Source organism: Wasmannia auropunctata, unplaced genomic scaffold (assembly GCF_000956235.1).
Source record: "Wasmannia auropunctata unplaced genomic scaffold, wasmannia.A_1.0 LD336076.1, whole genome shotgun sequence".
Taxonomy (NCBI): domain Eukaryota; kingdom Metazoa; phylum Arthropoda; class Insecta; order Hymenoptera; family Formicidae; genus Wasmannia; species Wasmannia auropunctata.
The window spans coordinates 4,842,323-4,859,104 of NW_012026814.1; the positions used below are offsets into that span (position 1 = coordinate 4,842,323).

At 36.8% G+C, this 16,782-nt stretch overlaps 1 protein-coding gene across 6 annotated transcripts in view; it reads left to right on the forward strand.

Moving 5' to 3' along the window:
• LOC105449330 (SLIT-ROBO Rho GTPase-activating protein 1-like) overlaps positions 1–16,782 on the forward strand; it is a 108,952-nt gene that overhangs the window by 50,331 nt on the left and 41,839 nt on the right. Inside the window, exons 1-2 of one of the 6 annotated variants that reach the window (XM_011688484.1) lie at positions 7,434–8,899; positions 13,206–13,620. The exons of 4 other annotated variants lie outside the window; for them this stretch is intronic. In XM_011688484.1, the coding sequence (XP_011686786.1) occupies positions 13,575–13,620 (46 nt within the window). In that variant the 5' untranslated portion in view covers positions 7,434–8,899; positions 13,206–13,574. Of the gene's footprint in view, positions 1–7,433; positions 8,900–13,205; positions 13,621–16,782 lie in introns of those variants that run through there. One more of the 6 variants, XM_011688485.1, reaches the window with a different exon arrangement.

Sequence of the window (16,782 nt, forward strand, 5' to 3'; positions counted from 1 at the left end):
GGAGGGACAGAGAGGAGAGTGGGGTGGGAGGAAGGAGGATCAGTTTCTCCAATTAATTCTTAATTCCGCAATTAATTCCATCGACGGTATCGCGTACGAAACTCGAGCCTAATTACATTAGTCGGACGCCAAAGCGTAATGAACACGACTCATCTCGCCTCTGTGAAACACAGACACACGCATTGTTACAAGATAAATCTCTCGTTCATCTCGACATCTAGGCTAGAAACGCGATTCGCGTTCTTTTACCCTGACAAGCAGCAAGTGCAGTCCGTCTCCGTAAGAAGTTACCGCCTTGCCTCTCCCGCATTCCGCATGCGTTTTTTCATTGTCGTTCCAACCGACTCGCCGATTTAAAAGCCACCCGGTCGCGATCGCAACAATGGATGCGCGTTGCCATTCTTATGTAACTTTCCTCCCTTCGCTCCTCTCTTCCCGTGCACGTGTACGGGATCGAAGTGTATAGTAATTCCACGCTGCGGAGTTATTAAGGCGTGCGAACGCCACGCGATTGCGTTATAAGGATAATCCGCAGATCGGTAATTAGCGCCGACGGCAGAACTGTGTCAGCCCGTTGAGAAGCATATCCGTGATCTTTTCAATAGCCCATAACTGCCCGCCTCGTTCACTCATCGTTGCAGCTCGCTTAAGTTTTCTCAGAAATCTAAGATACTTGGATTTACTTTAGTAAGTCTTTAGTAACTTAAGCGGCGTCTATATTGAGACTTAAGATTTAAGAAAATTGACCAATCACAATCGATTATTCGTCTCATGTGAGATGAATAATCGACTATGATTGGTCAATTTTCTTAAAGCTTAAGTCGTTAAGTCTTATTGTAGATGCCACTTTATAGCGTTACTTTAAATTTTCAACTTCAACTTATCAAATCTCTAGAGTGTTCTGATAAACTTGGAGTCGATCTTGTTCTACGTGAGAATTTAGGCCGCGATGTATTATTGGGCTTTAGAAGGAGCTGCGTCCCAGAAATATTGAATGTGTGTCAGATTTAAAATTTTAATCCTTTTTTTATGCAACATTTATCTTGAAGGAATTACGTTCTAGAATTACCAATCCGATTATTGAATTATTTCACATAAAAAATGGCTTTAACGAACAAGGATGCGTATAATTAATGAAAAGCTTCTTGCTTTCGGCAAGAATAAACGTCAAGTAACCTTTTCCCAATTCAAATATTCAACGTTGATAATTAGAGAAGAACGTATTAAATTTTTTAATTAGTAATCTCCAAGTACCTTTATTTATTTATTTTTTTAAGTATAATTTTGATTAAGGCTCTTATATATAAAATGAATAAAATTCAAATAAAGAAAAATAAAATATTTTAAAAGATTCAACAAAATAAATAAATTACAAAACGTATAGCAAATAGTTAAATAAGTTCAACAAGCAGTTAATGTTAATAAGCAATGATATATTCACATTATATTAAAATTGATACACGTTTTGACTTTCGCATTATCCTGTGGGATTGCAATATTAAAATTCATATTATAATGATACAACAGTCAAAATATAAAGTGCAATGTTGATTTCAGTTGCTCGAAATCCATGTTCAAGTTAACAGGATAAAACCATACAGTGTGCAGTTGTGAATAAATAATTTTTCGGTGTATTGCGAGGTCGAAACGTCTACTAATTTTAATTTAAAATAAATATATTATTATTTATTAGCATACTTCTTATGCTTGGTTCATTCGTCCATTTATTTTACGTTTTGTAAAATTTGAATTTTTATAATACAAAAAGGCCTATCCAGCAAATCAGATGTAGTTAGTAATATATAAATTCTTCTTTTGATTTATTAGAAGTGTCTTTAGTAAAAAAAAAAAAAAAAACATAAAACGTACTAACTAATACGAACGTTTCCTCAGCACAGAAACATATTGTAAAATGGTTATCCCACGTTCTCAAGAAAGCATCAGAGTGAGGCCAGAACGTAAGAATGAATATACATTGGATAAAAATGATAAAATTGCACATTTTGTGTCGCTATTATAAAATTCGTTAGTATAAAATTAATAAATAAGTTTATAGTCTGGAGATAAGAATAAGTTCTGATTGACTAGCTGTATAGCAGAGTTCACACGAGTTTACTCTTTTTTATAACTATACAAAGTTTTATATCTTCAATCGCAACAGAATGTGTAATAACATTCGTGAGAGTGAAGTTATACGGATAGAAACGAGCGGAAGTCGAGCTCGAGATCGTTCGCGTAACATCTTTCGTTCACGTGCACGGATGATAAGACGAACGCGGAACGGACAATACTCTATCAATGCATTATTATCAGTCACCGCCGGCAGTCATTTCTCATTTTATCACACACGCGAGCCCTCGCAAACACGATTATCTATCTAGCCTGCAAAATAAATACTTCGCGACTTTCCATCTGCAAGTATGTAAACATTCCGGCACCCACGTGATTGTCATTTAGCACGAATTATGCCTTTGAAATATAATGATGTACACCGTGATAAATAGGTGCTTTTATTCTTGCTTTGTAAGCAAATCAATCGAAGCGCGAAATTAATAAAGATTAATTCGTATCAGTAATAAACAGAGCCTACCTTAAAATCGCGTCGCGAGGCATCGAACGAATGTCGTCCGCGATTTCTTGAAGCCAAAACAAACTCACCGTTGATGAGTTCTTAGGCGCGTGAGATTACTGTAATTATACATACGGCGTGTGCGCGGGGAGTGTACGACGCGCTCGTGACAAATTAAAATAGCTGTTTTACGCCGCGTCGTTTTATCGTCATAGCTCCGCGCGCTCGCGCCCGCTTCGCTGCAGCTTCCCTTCACATCGTTAAAACGGTAAATTACTATCGCGAGCTTGGCGCTGCAATTAGAGGAAAAATAAGGAACTCGGCGCGGAGCTTATTGGGAAATCAACGAGCCAGAAGAAGCGTACGAACGATTGAAACGAATCCTTTTCGAGCGATGGGAAACACAGCGACCGTGCACTCGCGACTTCAGTGTATAGGCTTCGCTTCGCGCTTCCGCGTGCACGTCTCGATTCGCAGGCTCGAATATTGCGCGCAGATTATTCATTAAGCCGTATTAAAGAATTCGTTAAACTCGTTAACTTGTAATTTGTTTTTTCTGCACCGATCTTTCGATTTCATTAAAGAGATAACGATCAAGAATTAAACGACGAGTTAATTAATCTTCATGAGTTTTACGATTTTCTCACGCATTAATCTTTCTTATTGTTCATGAATTATTGTACTATATTTTGACTTGCACTATTTTAGTTACGATATTTTTTTGCATATGCATAATTTCTTTAATAACCCTGACATGACTCATTGTTAATGTAGCGTACACTGCCGGCCAAAAGTTTGCGGCCGTATCTAAAATTTAAGAATATTCTAATTCAATATTCAAATAATACTACTTAAATGTCCGATTCATGCTTTATTCAGTATCTTTTCTTAATCTAAAAGTAAATAGGCGTTATATTTAGCACAATTGTGCTAAATATAGTGATTAACATAACATGCACAATATAGTGATTAATATATGGTTTAGTTTCGAGAAAATTGACTATAGTCTTTGACGAACTAAAGCATTCTTTTTCTAAAACTGTATTTTAGAAGTCTTTCATCAGAAAAAATAAACTATATTTGTAGATTATCTAGATTAGTAAAAAAATTGATCAATTGTTATAAGAGTGGCTACATTAATGAAAAGATTGTTTAATATTTTTTAGCGTTCTTGTAAAAAATTTTATTTAAAATTTAAATTAAAATTAATTTGTAGAAATTTTAAACATTTTATATTATTTTTCACTTCATTACAATACAATGAGTAATAGAAAAATAAAAATGTGTTAAAATATAATGTATAAGTTTGATTTTACTTTGTACAGTAGACATTTTCAATTAATGTCATGATTTGAAACTTCCAACCGGCAGTATATCAAGAAAAAAAAATCAGATTTTACTTAGAGTTACAGAGTTTCCGACCAAAACCACAAGGTTTTCAAGTAAATCGAATCTAACGAATCTAACAACTTATACGCAATGAGGCGCGGCCGATTCTATCAGTAACCTTTATTGCACTTACAACAGAGGCCGTCGAACCATCCTTCAACTCGTTATTGTGCTGGTTGCACTCTACCCGCATTTATATACACGCATTTAGAGGCACACATACACAACTTGGCACAGTTATTCGAGCGAGAGAATTAGAGTTAAGATAACGAGAGGCAAGTCGTTGACGACGCAATAACCACTTGGCGCTTTCCTTTAATTCGCGCAGGAAGAAAGTCGATAGAAAACGAGAGAATGAGTGTGAGAGAGAGAAAGAGTGAGGGGGTGGGGGAGAGAAGAGGAAGAGATTTGTCCATGCGACGCATTTGCTTTATAAAAAGCACATATAAAGATGCAAATTTAGTTTTACAGCGAAAATATCTGTAGCTATTCTCAGTGTGAAAGTATCAGTTTGATATTTAAAAAAAGAAAACGGCGAGATCGCATCCGGCAAGAGACCTGCACTCGCTGCTCCATTCAATATTTCACAAAGAAGCTGAACTCCGTAAACTGTTTTTGAAGGACGCGTGGGTCGCACCGGAAACATGCATCGCAAAGTGCATTACGCGGGCGCCGCGCCGCTTCGCGATGCGGGCATTTCCAGGCGGTTGTGGCGTACAAAAATAGACAGATAGATAAAGATGAAAATTCGTGGAAGACACAATTGAGAAAGTAAAACTGAAAACGTTTCTCGAAAACGTTTTAGTTTAAAAGGATTTTTTTTTATCGCGGCACATGCGTATCTATAGACGAGAGATACGTTAAGTGTAACGTCATACATGCGATATGTGCGAATTATTCATAGCTGACGATGAATATGCGCCCGTGACGAATGAAATCTAAATGTAGAAGAATACTGAGAGAAAAAAGAATAGTTGCTATTACATATCATAGTTTAACTATAATTTATAGTCATTTCTGGAGCCAGCTATATTATATGGTTGGACCCCAAATATGACTATACATTATAGTTAAATTATGATAATTGCTACTATTTTTATAGTAATAAAAACTATAATGTATAAGTTTCAAAATTTGTTGGTATCAACTGTATATTTGTTGATAAAACTGTACATAATTATTATTATTAACATTATAGTAATAATAATTATATTATATAATTACAAATACCAAAAATTTTTCTCTCAGTGTACCTAAATTGACGTTTCATGTTTCTTATTGCTTAATAATGATAAAATGTGCAACGTTGTTGCCAGTAAATAAGAAACAATTGACGATTGAAAGTTTAACATAAGTAAATGCTAAAAAATCTTGTGATATGCGCCATAATAATTATATTTATAGTCCGCTAGAACTACAAATATAATTACTCTTACTAATATTATAGTACTATAATAACTATAAAAATGGAGCGTGTAACTATAATTGTTTTACTCTGCAATTATAGTTGCAAGTATCACACACTTTTCTCAGGGCAGAGAGAAATAGAAGACAATTTTTAGAATATTAAAATGTTCTCGATTTCACATACAAGGATGCTTAAATGGAGATTGCAATTTAGTAATTCGAATCACTGAAAAAAGTAATCTTGCAATTTATAGGGAGAATTATTTAGGTACGAAAAATTAGCTAAAACGGATAAGTAAGCACTGCGATACCACATATGTTTTGTATTTAATCAATATAGATAACAGAGACAAAAATTATATCTGAACTATTTGTCAAATTTAGCAAGAAAGTTCCTCTATGACGTTTAATCAGTCCAGAGTCCAATCCAAACTCCAATCATATTTGGTTATGCGAGACCGATATTTTCTTGCGTATATTCTTAGAATATTGCTGCTATAAATTCTACGTATGACAAACAATTTTTTAGCAGATATAAAAAACAGCGATATAATTTAAGTGTAATATTAATATTTAGAATTCTAGCTGGAACAGCGAAACATTTCCCTGAGTGAAAGAAACGATTCGGTGATTTGAAAGTACAATCCTCGTAAATTACGTAAGTTATTTTGATCCGATGCACACGGGAGGCTGCTTCTTTAATTTGTGCAAATTTTCAGAGTCTTACGATTTAATTAAGCGTGGGAAATTGTTCGGTAGCCGTCTGGATCTTCAAGTTAACATTATGTGCGAATCATTAAATGTACGTAACAACGAGAAAGGGGCATCAGAGAGTCAAAGAAATTACGTTCGCCACATTCGTTCGTACTCTCGGAATTTGTCACGGTCACGAGCACGTACAATGACGTGGAATATGCGGCGCGTGAGCTTAATTATTCGGCACAGTTTGAATCTAATTTTCCGCGGTTGGTACTCGGCATTCCGTCCACCGCGCTCGTTCGAACTTTTTATTTCAGTCCGTTGACCGTTGTGCCATTGTCATCGCTTTTCCACGAAAATCCAATTTGCCCGCAGGTCATTCGGCGCATATATACATATATAAATTCTCGTGCATATTATTTTAATCATATTTCTAGCGTAAATTCACGTATATATTTCCATTGGAGCTTCGTCATCCGTGGTCTCATTATCTCTCTGTTTCGCCGCTCGCCGGATTTCGCCGATTATTAACTTTGAGGACATCGCTTTGTGGGCGAGATCGCGTTAATCTAGGCCTGGCAAGAGAGATGAAATTGCGCGATGGAAATTTCGTTATTTAAATATACTTTATATGTTAAAATATTGGTGTATTTTGCACAATATTTCCGAGGCAGTCCACTTGCGCCTCGCCGACGTGTCAATCGGTGCGGAGTGACGGCAAATGAAGTCGTTACATCTGGGAATTTTATTCTTGGGATTCCAAGCCCTTTAACGCGTACAGCGTACAGCCTTTATCCAAGAGGATACATCGCGTTCCTATCCATCGACGATGTGGTATTATTATTATTATCGAGAAGTATCTGCAGTTTCGCTTCGTCGCGCCGATACCTCAGCATCACTTTATTGATTATTCATTATCACGATGTGGATTATACAGGAACGTTCGCAAACTACATTTCACTCATTCTCCAAATAAAATCGCCTGTTTATCAACACGTTGCCTCTTCTGAAAAGGGTAACATTATTATCTTCTAAGCGCACACTCATCGCGTTTCCTTGCTCCCGAAAATATCTCTCGACTCGAGCTTACTGGATTGCCTTTGTCGTTACGTTGGTAATGTTGATTTACTGGGAAAAATCGTAAAGCGCATGATTGCACGAGGGCAATGTCAAGGGTGGGGCCCTTCGGGATGTCTCGCCGTGCCTGTTTTCCGCTCGCGCCTGCCCGACTGCACACTTCTCGAGGCGTGTGTGCGTGAGGGAGATAGATAACTAGATATAGAGAGGGAGGGAGAGGAAGAGAGAGCGTGTGTGGGCCCCGGGGACGGTGGTAATTGTGGTTAATTTAACGACGGTCAAAGCAGTCACTGCCTGTCCTTATAGGCCAGTTTATGCGGCCGAGTCTCGAGCGCAGGCTGCATCGCTCGCGTCACAAAATCTCGCTCTCGTCAAAATCGCGGAACGGCGATTTTTTCGCGCCGTTCGTTGTAATTTGACAATCTACAGTTGTCTTGCAAGAATCGACGACAAGTGTTTTGTGTGTGTGTATGTGTGCGTGTATATTTGACGAAATTAGTTTGATTAATTAATCGAGTCGGTCGTAATTCGAAGAACGAGATCGGTTGAATAATGTTTCTGCGAGATGAATTGTAGAACGTACTAGAGGAAAGGTGAATTCTTCTCGCTTTGATGCCTTTGAAGCCTTGACAATTGCGAATGAGAAGTCGGAAGCTGCAGAATAATGCGAAAGAAATGATTAGGTTCAGTGATCCTGATTTTTTGTGTGCTTACCAAATTTGTTAGGAATAAATACACAAAGAGAGAGATTAATTAATTAAATTAAACCATCAAACCACGCAGAAAATTAATTTCTGCTACATGTACCACATGTAACAGAATAATGTAAAATCGCTGGTTATTTTAATAACGTTTATTAACGCAATTGATGAAAAATGTCATTTTCATTTGTTAGTCCGAAATAATATCACGAAATCGTCAAGATTTTTATTACTTAATGTTCAGGTCAAATAAAATAGAAATCAGCGGTATTCTAAACGTATAGAGTAAGAATAGCGCAAAATTGAAGGATATAATGAACCATCATTACAAAAGAATTGATTGGCGTGAGTGTGAAACGATTACAACGGCCTCGCTATATATCGATACTCCCCGATCGAGCCTCGACCCGTATCGGGAGTCTCTCTCTCTCCCTCTTTCTCGTGATCGCCAGTAACGGTGATCACCTCGTACCGACCATTTCGTGTAATCAACGCCGCTTAACACCTGCGGCTGTCGCGCGCGCCGGTCGTTAGGAAAATCGATCACGATCGTGCCCGATCTTCGCCGCGAACGGACGCAATCTGGAGAGAACGTTTTGTTCTCGTTTTATATACAGTGGAAATATCGTTCGCGAATAACAGTTGCGGAATCAAGAGATCGCGACCCCGATATCCGTGAACGCAACGCGAAAAAATCGGTTGTTCTCGTACTCAATTGCACCGTGATCAATCTGGTGAACCGTTCAGCGTTGGTGAAATAATATTTCGATGGTAATTGATCGTGAATATGTGATTTTATGGCTCTGCCGTGCCGGTTAACTACCATACTCGCTCTGGCAGGATGAAGATGTCCGCCGAGAGGCACGAGGCCGAGCGATTTTGCCGTCACGTGCCTTAATTGGCCTTACCTTGAACACATTCTTTTATCCCGAATAATTTTGTTCGACATCAGAATTGTACGGATTTTTTTCATTTTTCTTTATGCGGTGTGTTTTGTACGGTAAGCGAGAGAGGAGGACAAAATAATGCGGAGAGAGAATTTGATCGGGCAAACAAGGTATAACGATCGATCGATCCGAGAGGTATATCGACTGATCATCCAGTTCTAATTTTTCATGTTGGGAGTAATTAACGGATGTCGAGAATGCGATGTGCGCAATGTAATCAAATAATGGACAGAAGGCGTGTCGCCCTTCCCGTCGGAATGCGAAATTATTCCCTCTTCCTGTCTTCGCTCGCTCGCTCGTTCGCTCGCTCGCCCGCTCCAAACAATTCCCCCAGCTCGACGAATCGTATGAAAATCTATACGAAAGAAACGTGTTATTACCCTGATGTCTGAATTAGGTATTTCATTTGTAGCACGATACATATTGTGCGGTCGTTAATACTTGCAAAATTTAATATAAGAGAAATAATGTTAATTATTTGATATACATATGTGCGATTTTCACAAGATGCACACTGGGAAAAAATGATTGTAATTACCATAATTTAACCATAATTTTTGATGTCCACTATATATTTGTTTACTAGTACTATAAATAATTATTATAACTAACATGGAATTGTAATAAGTGTATTGTTATTATTAACATTATAGCAGTAATAATTAAAAAATAAGCAGTATTAAAATAGCATTTTCCTGCACGTAAAGAATGATTTTGAGAAATCCTAAAATTTAACTGGATACGGATCTGAAAATAATTTTGTTTACTATTAAAATAATTATGTCGGAAACTTAAACTGATTACTAGAATAGCAAAATTTTTGCAGTCTTGCTGATCATGCTTCAGTTTCCAACATAATTATTTTCAGATTTGTATGCACCCAAAAACCTTAAATTTCTCAGCAAAATTGTTTCTTCTATAATCTATGTAATCATAATTATTTTATCATGCAATTATAATCTTAAATACTAAATGCTTTTCTCTCAGTGCGCATTTTTAATTTGAAGCCAAATCTGTGTTTTTTTGTTGTTGTAAAGCTGCTTCTCCAAAAATTTCGTTACGGAAAGATAAGATAATTGTTTGTTAAATATCGTTCGATTTAAATATTTACGAACATATAGTTCAAGCGTATACTTTGAGCGGTCTCTCGTGCGACGGATACTTACTAATTTTTCTTTTATTTAATTAAATGTATCACGTAAATCTCATCTAATCGAATCACATTATTTCGCGTCGTAGAAATTAAATTGTAGCAACTTTGCGAAATTCGTGTGAGATTTACTTTTCCATCTTTTGAATCTTCCATCCTCGCGATCGATCGCATGCTTGGCCACAATAGGTTTTCCGTTATGACTTTATGACCGTCATCACTCGGCCATTGAATTCATTTTAAGCCGATAATAGGCTGCAATAAAGACGATAGTAATTCAGGATCTATGATCGGACTCACTCGAAAGTTCACACGCGTCGTTTCAATCTTTGAATTATCAATTCACCGGGTAATTGTGTCGCGCGCGCGCGCGCGCGCGCTCTCATAAATATTCAATCACGTAACTGGAGTGATCTAACTTTGATTATACGGGGTCGATTAGGTGTGTGTGTGTGTACGTGTGCGCGCAAGGCGAAGGAGAAGCGTTGATAAAAATAGTTGTGCGACATTATCGAGTGTGGCTTTGCGCGACGTGCCTCCTCGGGGCTTAGAGATATACGGACGACGACGTGTGTTAAACCCCTCTCCCCTGATAACAATCACTTAAGCGGAACTATAGCGCGTTGTATCAACAGAGTTCTTTCACCGGACGTAAACGATAAACGGCGATCTCCCTCTCCCTTGCTCGGGCCACTCGATATTACCGCGATCATTTTATCGAAGCTACTCTCGTTCGTTGAACGAACGGATCGGGTTACAAGCACACTTCCCCTCTTTTTTTTCAAACGAGATATTCGACAGGCGTCGAATTTATCTATCAACCTACCACGACCTACCGGAACAAAAAAGTATTTCGTCGTAAGCGTCTCCGTTTTCGTTAATATCGAGTTTTATTTCGCGTTTTATATGAAAAATATAAAATTTATTTTATGTAATAAAAGGAAGAGTGGAGATTTATTATGGTTAAATTGGAGGCAAAATTTACGAACTTATTTCAGGGAAAAAAACACAGTTTTCCGTTTAGATGTTATTATTATATTTAAGATGTAAAAATTATAATTGTAATTAATGCAATACCCACAAATTAATTAAAAATATAAAAGTTTTCTGTCATTGAAAAGTCCCGAAGATTTTGAGTTTTGCCACGATTTTATAACTTCTAAGAAAGCAATCTATTATTTTCTAATTTTCCAGGATACTTTGCTTGAACCTAAAAAGACATTAGAAAAATATTATTACAAAATGTAATTGTATAACAACATAAATAATGTCGATTTTTAAGCAAAAATTAAAGTTTTATATTTTTATTGTTATGTATTTTATTATTTTGTAATCACATTTTCCTAATAAACTTACTTTGCTGAGCAAAGTGTTCTGAGAAAAACTAGATCAAAAAATAGCAGATTGCTTCCTTAGAAATTACAGAACCGTGATAGAACGCGAGAGATTCGAAATGTCTTTAATAACAGAAAATATTTTTAATAAGTTTTTATATTACAAATTAATTTTCTACATCTCAAATATAGTTGTAAATAACACTTGAACGGAGAACTGTGTTTACTTACTTCTTCTCCTGAAATAAATTCGCAAATTTCGCTTTTAATTTGTGCAAATTTTCAGGGAGTCGATTGTGTATCCTAAAACGAGGTGGAAACTATAAAAGTAACCAAATTCACTAGAATATTTACAATTTCATTTGTCAACATCTAGTGAATTTGATCATTTTTGTAATTCTCACCTCGTTTCAAGATGTATAATCAACTTGTAATTGCCTTAAGAATAATTTATTGCCGAAACATTTAAAAATACAAATATTGGCACCAATTTTTTTTACTTGTATTTCATTTCTTATGCAGCAGCGTTTAGAAACGATTAATTATCGTGTAAGCCTAGAATCGAGATCGACGAGATCTGGAAACTTGCCTATTCAGGGCGACGTTCCAGTTCTTTCGTCTGCAAAGAAACGTTCGTTTGCTCCACTCGATCGACTTTCTTCCGGGGCGATCCACGGGGGAGGAAGGGGGGAGAGAGGAAAGGTAATAGGAATCGTAAAACAGCGTTGGATCACGTCTGCTCTCTCGAGAGCACGAATCTCTCGTATATCGACAGAATAAAACTGTAAATAACCCGATCTTTCTTTCTTTGTGTTTATTAATCCTCACCTGCGCGCACGCGACATACACCAGTTGACCGGACTATTATACTGCAGTCGGGTTTGCTTAGAACGTTGCAGGGCGAATGCAGTAGATTGAGTAGATCGATACTCTCGATGTTTTTACATTGTAAAAAGCATCAACGTTTCTTAGACATCTGAAAATTAATAATAGGATCAATCTCTGTCATTCAGACGTTTGCAAATTTCTAATCCTTAAATTGAATGCATAAGTTCGAAATTACGTAACGACGGTATAATTATTACACAGAAAAAAAATTAATTTTAAATCAAGTTACATCTCATATATAGGCGGCAAAAATATGTGTTATAATTTTCATAAAGAGAGATAGAGAGAAAGAAAGAGAGATTTTATTCTTGATTTGATTGAATTTGTATCGATGCACAAGTGTTCCTTACATTCAATTCAAGACTAAAAATCTTCTAAGATTATATAATATTATTCTTACTTTACGTATCTTGATTTAAGATTAATTTTTTTGGGGTATTTGCCGATAAATCGTAACGCGATAGACATCGTAAAAGTTATTTAGAGAAGACACAATTAGAACTTCGAATACATATGGTCATCACGTGTGCGGGCAAAAATTCGATTTGCTTAACCTTCGGTTGTCACACTTGACAAAATGACCCCAGCTATTTACTTTAGGAATGGATTTTTTCAAACTTAAAAATTTTTGCGATCCAATTAAATTGTTAGTTTTCAAATGGCAGCCTTTTAAAAATTGGTTTGACAAATTGATCTCAAATAATAAACTTGATTGAAAAAAGGTGTGACAACCGAAGATTAATAACAATTACGTAAACGAGAGGCGAATTAATTTTCAACGGGCATTCCACGAGTATCGCGATTCAAAGTAGTGAACGACGAAAAAAAGAAATCTTAAGTGGCGGATGACAGCGAGAAGAATCCGAAGTATCGCATTCTATAGTGACATCACCAGCCGGTCACGTCGAAAGCACAACGTTTTTATTAACGCAATACACTCTCGACATATTCACACTCTAACGCCCCCTCTACCCATCTCTGTTCCCGTATCAGTCGTACAAGCAGAAGCGTACTAAACGAGATTTATCCTAAAGTATTCCCCAGATGAGAGCTAATCGCCGCGCGTTTAGAGAGCCACGGTACGTTCCGGAGGAAAGGCTCGCGTGATACACATACACATCGCACATATACACACATATACCAGGCCGGGTCACGAGAAAACGTCCGTACGGCGGCTGTACGTGTGTGTGAGTGTGCATGTGCGTGCTTAGCGTGCGCGTCGCGGCGCGCGTCGTGTGCACGCTAAACGAGAGACAGTGACACGAGGAGTCCCGCGCCGTCGTCGTGACGTGCACGAGTAGTGAACTGGTGAACGTGGGTGAACGAGGAACTACAACGACGACGACGACGACGACAACGACGAGGCGAGCCTGAGTCTCTTATCCCGATAATAAATAACGCGAAGGGGAAGAAATGTTCAAACTGGCCGGACGCCACGAGTGGGAAGCTTGGACAAAAGGTAAATGGAGAAATTCCAACGTGTGGGCGGTGAGACCTTCGTCCTGCGAGAATACAAGGGCGGAGGGAGGGGGAGCGGATGGCACTCGCACAAAAAAGCCGGCGGAATCGCCGATGATTGATAAGAGGGGCTTCCGCAATTGCAATATCGGGGCGGGACGGAGAGTTAAGGAAGAACGGAGACAAACGTTTAGAAGGTTCAGAAGATTGTGAGGTTTCGTGCTCTCTTTGTGTCCTATGTAAATCGTTTCCGGTTATTTCGTAGTGGCGAATCACAGAGTCGTATACATTCCTTCATCGCGATATTTCCTGACCATCGAATTTTTCGATCGTATCGATTCTTGCTCCGGCGACAATCTGGCGCAATGTTTCTTACGCGTAATTTTTACCATTAGATTACATTCTGAGAGCACATATGTAGTAAATTGTCGGAACTTTATTTGCAATGGAATGAATGACGCGCTCTTTTGTTCCAATAAGTCAACGGTCAGTTTTTTTCCTGTTGTTTTATTGTGTTATCGATTTTTTTTTTAATTGTGCCTCGATGGAAATACACGTTCTGGAAACTAAGGCAGCGCATGAAACTGCGCATGACTAATGTTAGATATTTATCGCGACACGTTCGGCAACGAAAGCAAGTATATATTTACAAACAGAGCCGTCCGTGTCGAAACATCGAGACGAAAGTTACATATTCAAGTAGATGAAGGCATGGAAGAGTCTTCTGTGCGTCATGTTGAATATTTTGAGGGGGAGGGGACGAAAGAAATTTGCATATTGACTACATTTTATATATTTTCGAGATATTTTATTTTATAGCATGTGCAACACCGAACATGCTAGCAAGGTAAACCGATGCTTTTCTCAGGTTGAAAAAAAATGCAAAATTATTTTAATAAAGTTTTATTAAAAATTTTGATGTAAACTATATTTCTTAAATTACTATCTTAGAAAAGAAATATGACTTTAATGGATCTGTAATTAAATATTTGTGAAATTCCAAATAAAATTGTGAATTTCCAAATGTGGAAACACACAGTAGAAGACATTTTGTATTTGTATTAAAATCAGCCCTTATTAAATTTTTTTATATTAAGTTTTTAAAATATCTAACGTTAATTTAATACAATGTGATTGCATTATTTGAATGTTTTGTGTTAAATTGATATTCAATTTCCCTTACATAATTGTAATTAAAATAATAATAATAATTTTTCTTACACAATTGTATTAAAATGACAGTTTATGACTAAATGAACAGATAATAAAATAATGTGTATTTTAAAATGTAAATTCTAACAAAAGATAAATGAACAAATATATTGTATTTACGATATGTTAATTTAACATATCGTGCAAATGTTAATTTTACTGAAAAAAAATGTTCGCACTATTTGCTTACAAGTTGTATCAAAGTGTTACATTTTTTATGTTAATGTTTACACATTATTTGTGTTACTTTCTAACATATTCATCTTGTGTCAAATTAAGACAAAAATTTGGATGGACTGTTTAGCGACATATGAAATATGTTAAATATAAATTTTCCAACGGTATAAGATAAATAAATTAAAAATGTACATATATAAATTTATAAACATGTTAATTTAACATAAATATAATATTAATTTTACATGACTGAAAACATGTTTCCACAATTTGCTTACACATTGCGTTATAGTGTTACATTTTTTTGTATTAATTTTTTATATGATATTTGCTCACTTTCTTACATATTAATCTTGCGTTAAATTGACACAAAAATTTTAACGAACAGTTTGGGTCACGTGAAACGTGTTACAAATTTAACACAAATTTTCCAACTGGTATTACAATTTTACGTTACATTCTCTCTTTCTCGTTCTCCGACACATAAATTGAGAATAGAAAATACTAAAAATATTATTTTCAATCAAGTCTACATTAAATCGAGAAATGCACATTTTCATTGCACAGTAACACATATCGATGTCATAATTCAATAGGAAACGAAAGATGAGGAGGCATTTCACAACGATGTAACTCGCGCGATAAGCAACGGCCGCGAGTCATTCACTTTCGTGATGCATCGCGAGAAGAGATCCGCCTTGATAGCCGTAACATTGTAGGCATGTTCATATCGCGTCCAGCTGCCCGATATACATCGTACAGTTATGTTTCCTCGCACGTGTGTACCGTATGCACCGCTCCTCGTAACGGGTCCTCGCGCGATGAGGCAATTATTAAATCGCGACTCGCGGGCTCGCGAGATCACAGGGCGCGCATCGCGTCGTCGCAACGCGTTCGCGGTCTCGCGACGCGCCATCGCGAGAGATTCTGTTATGCGCGCACACCTGGCGCCAACCTTGACGATGCCGTTCGCCCCCTCACTTATCACGACGCGCGCGGTATGCGCATGCATGAGATCGCGAAAAAATTACACGGTCGCTTCTCGGTCGTGTATATACACGTATACGAGTATCGCCGCGCCTCGTCATGCGATCCGACCAGCCAGCCGTATCGTATTTTGACGAGCCGCTGAATCGCGTGTCTGCCAGGCAGACTCGCATATAAGTAAAGGCGGCATTGAATTCGGATCTCTTGGAAATTTCTCCGTTTTCACTCGATTGGCATTTCTTCTTAATGAGCAATCATGAAAAGTTCGATCAACGTAAATTGGAACGCGACGGAATGTCATACATCACTAATGTCAAAGTAAACATTAATGATGTATGGGTAAATGTGGAATATTAAATTAAAAATTACTGTTATTTAAATTATGGATTCAACTGATAATTATTATAAAAACGGACGGTAATTATTATAAAAAAAGTAAAAAAGAGTGTCAAGTGTAAGCGTGTTCCTAGAAAAAAAACCTGTATCCAAATTAAATATAATAATTTTTAAAAAGGATAAAACCTAAATGACATCTCTCTTTGATGTCCAACTTTACTTTAGTGTATGTATATTACTATTAGAAGAATTATAAAAGAGTTGATATCAGTAAATGGGATCAAGGTAAATAAAAATTATATACGGTGTCTTATTATTCAATTACTATTACTTGTATAAAAGATTTTATATCAGTAAATAGCATCAAGTGAAAAAAATTATCTTGCAGCCTCGCACGCTTCGATAGGTGTATATCAATTTATATTTTAATTATATTTATATTAGTTTAAAC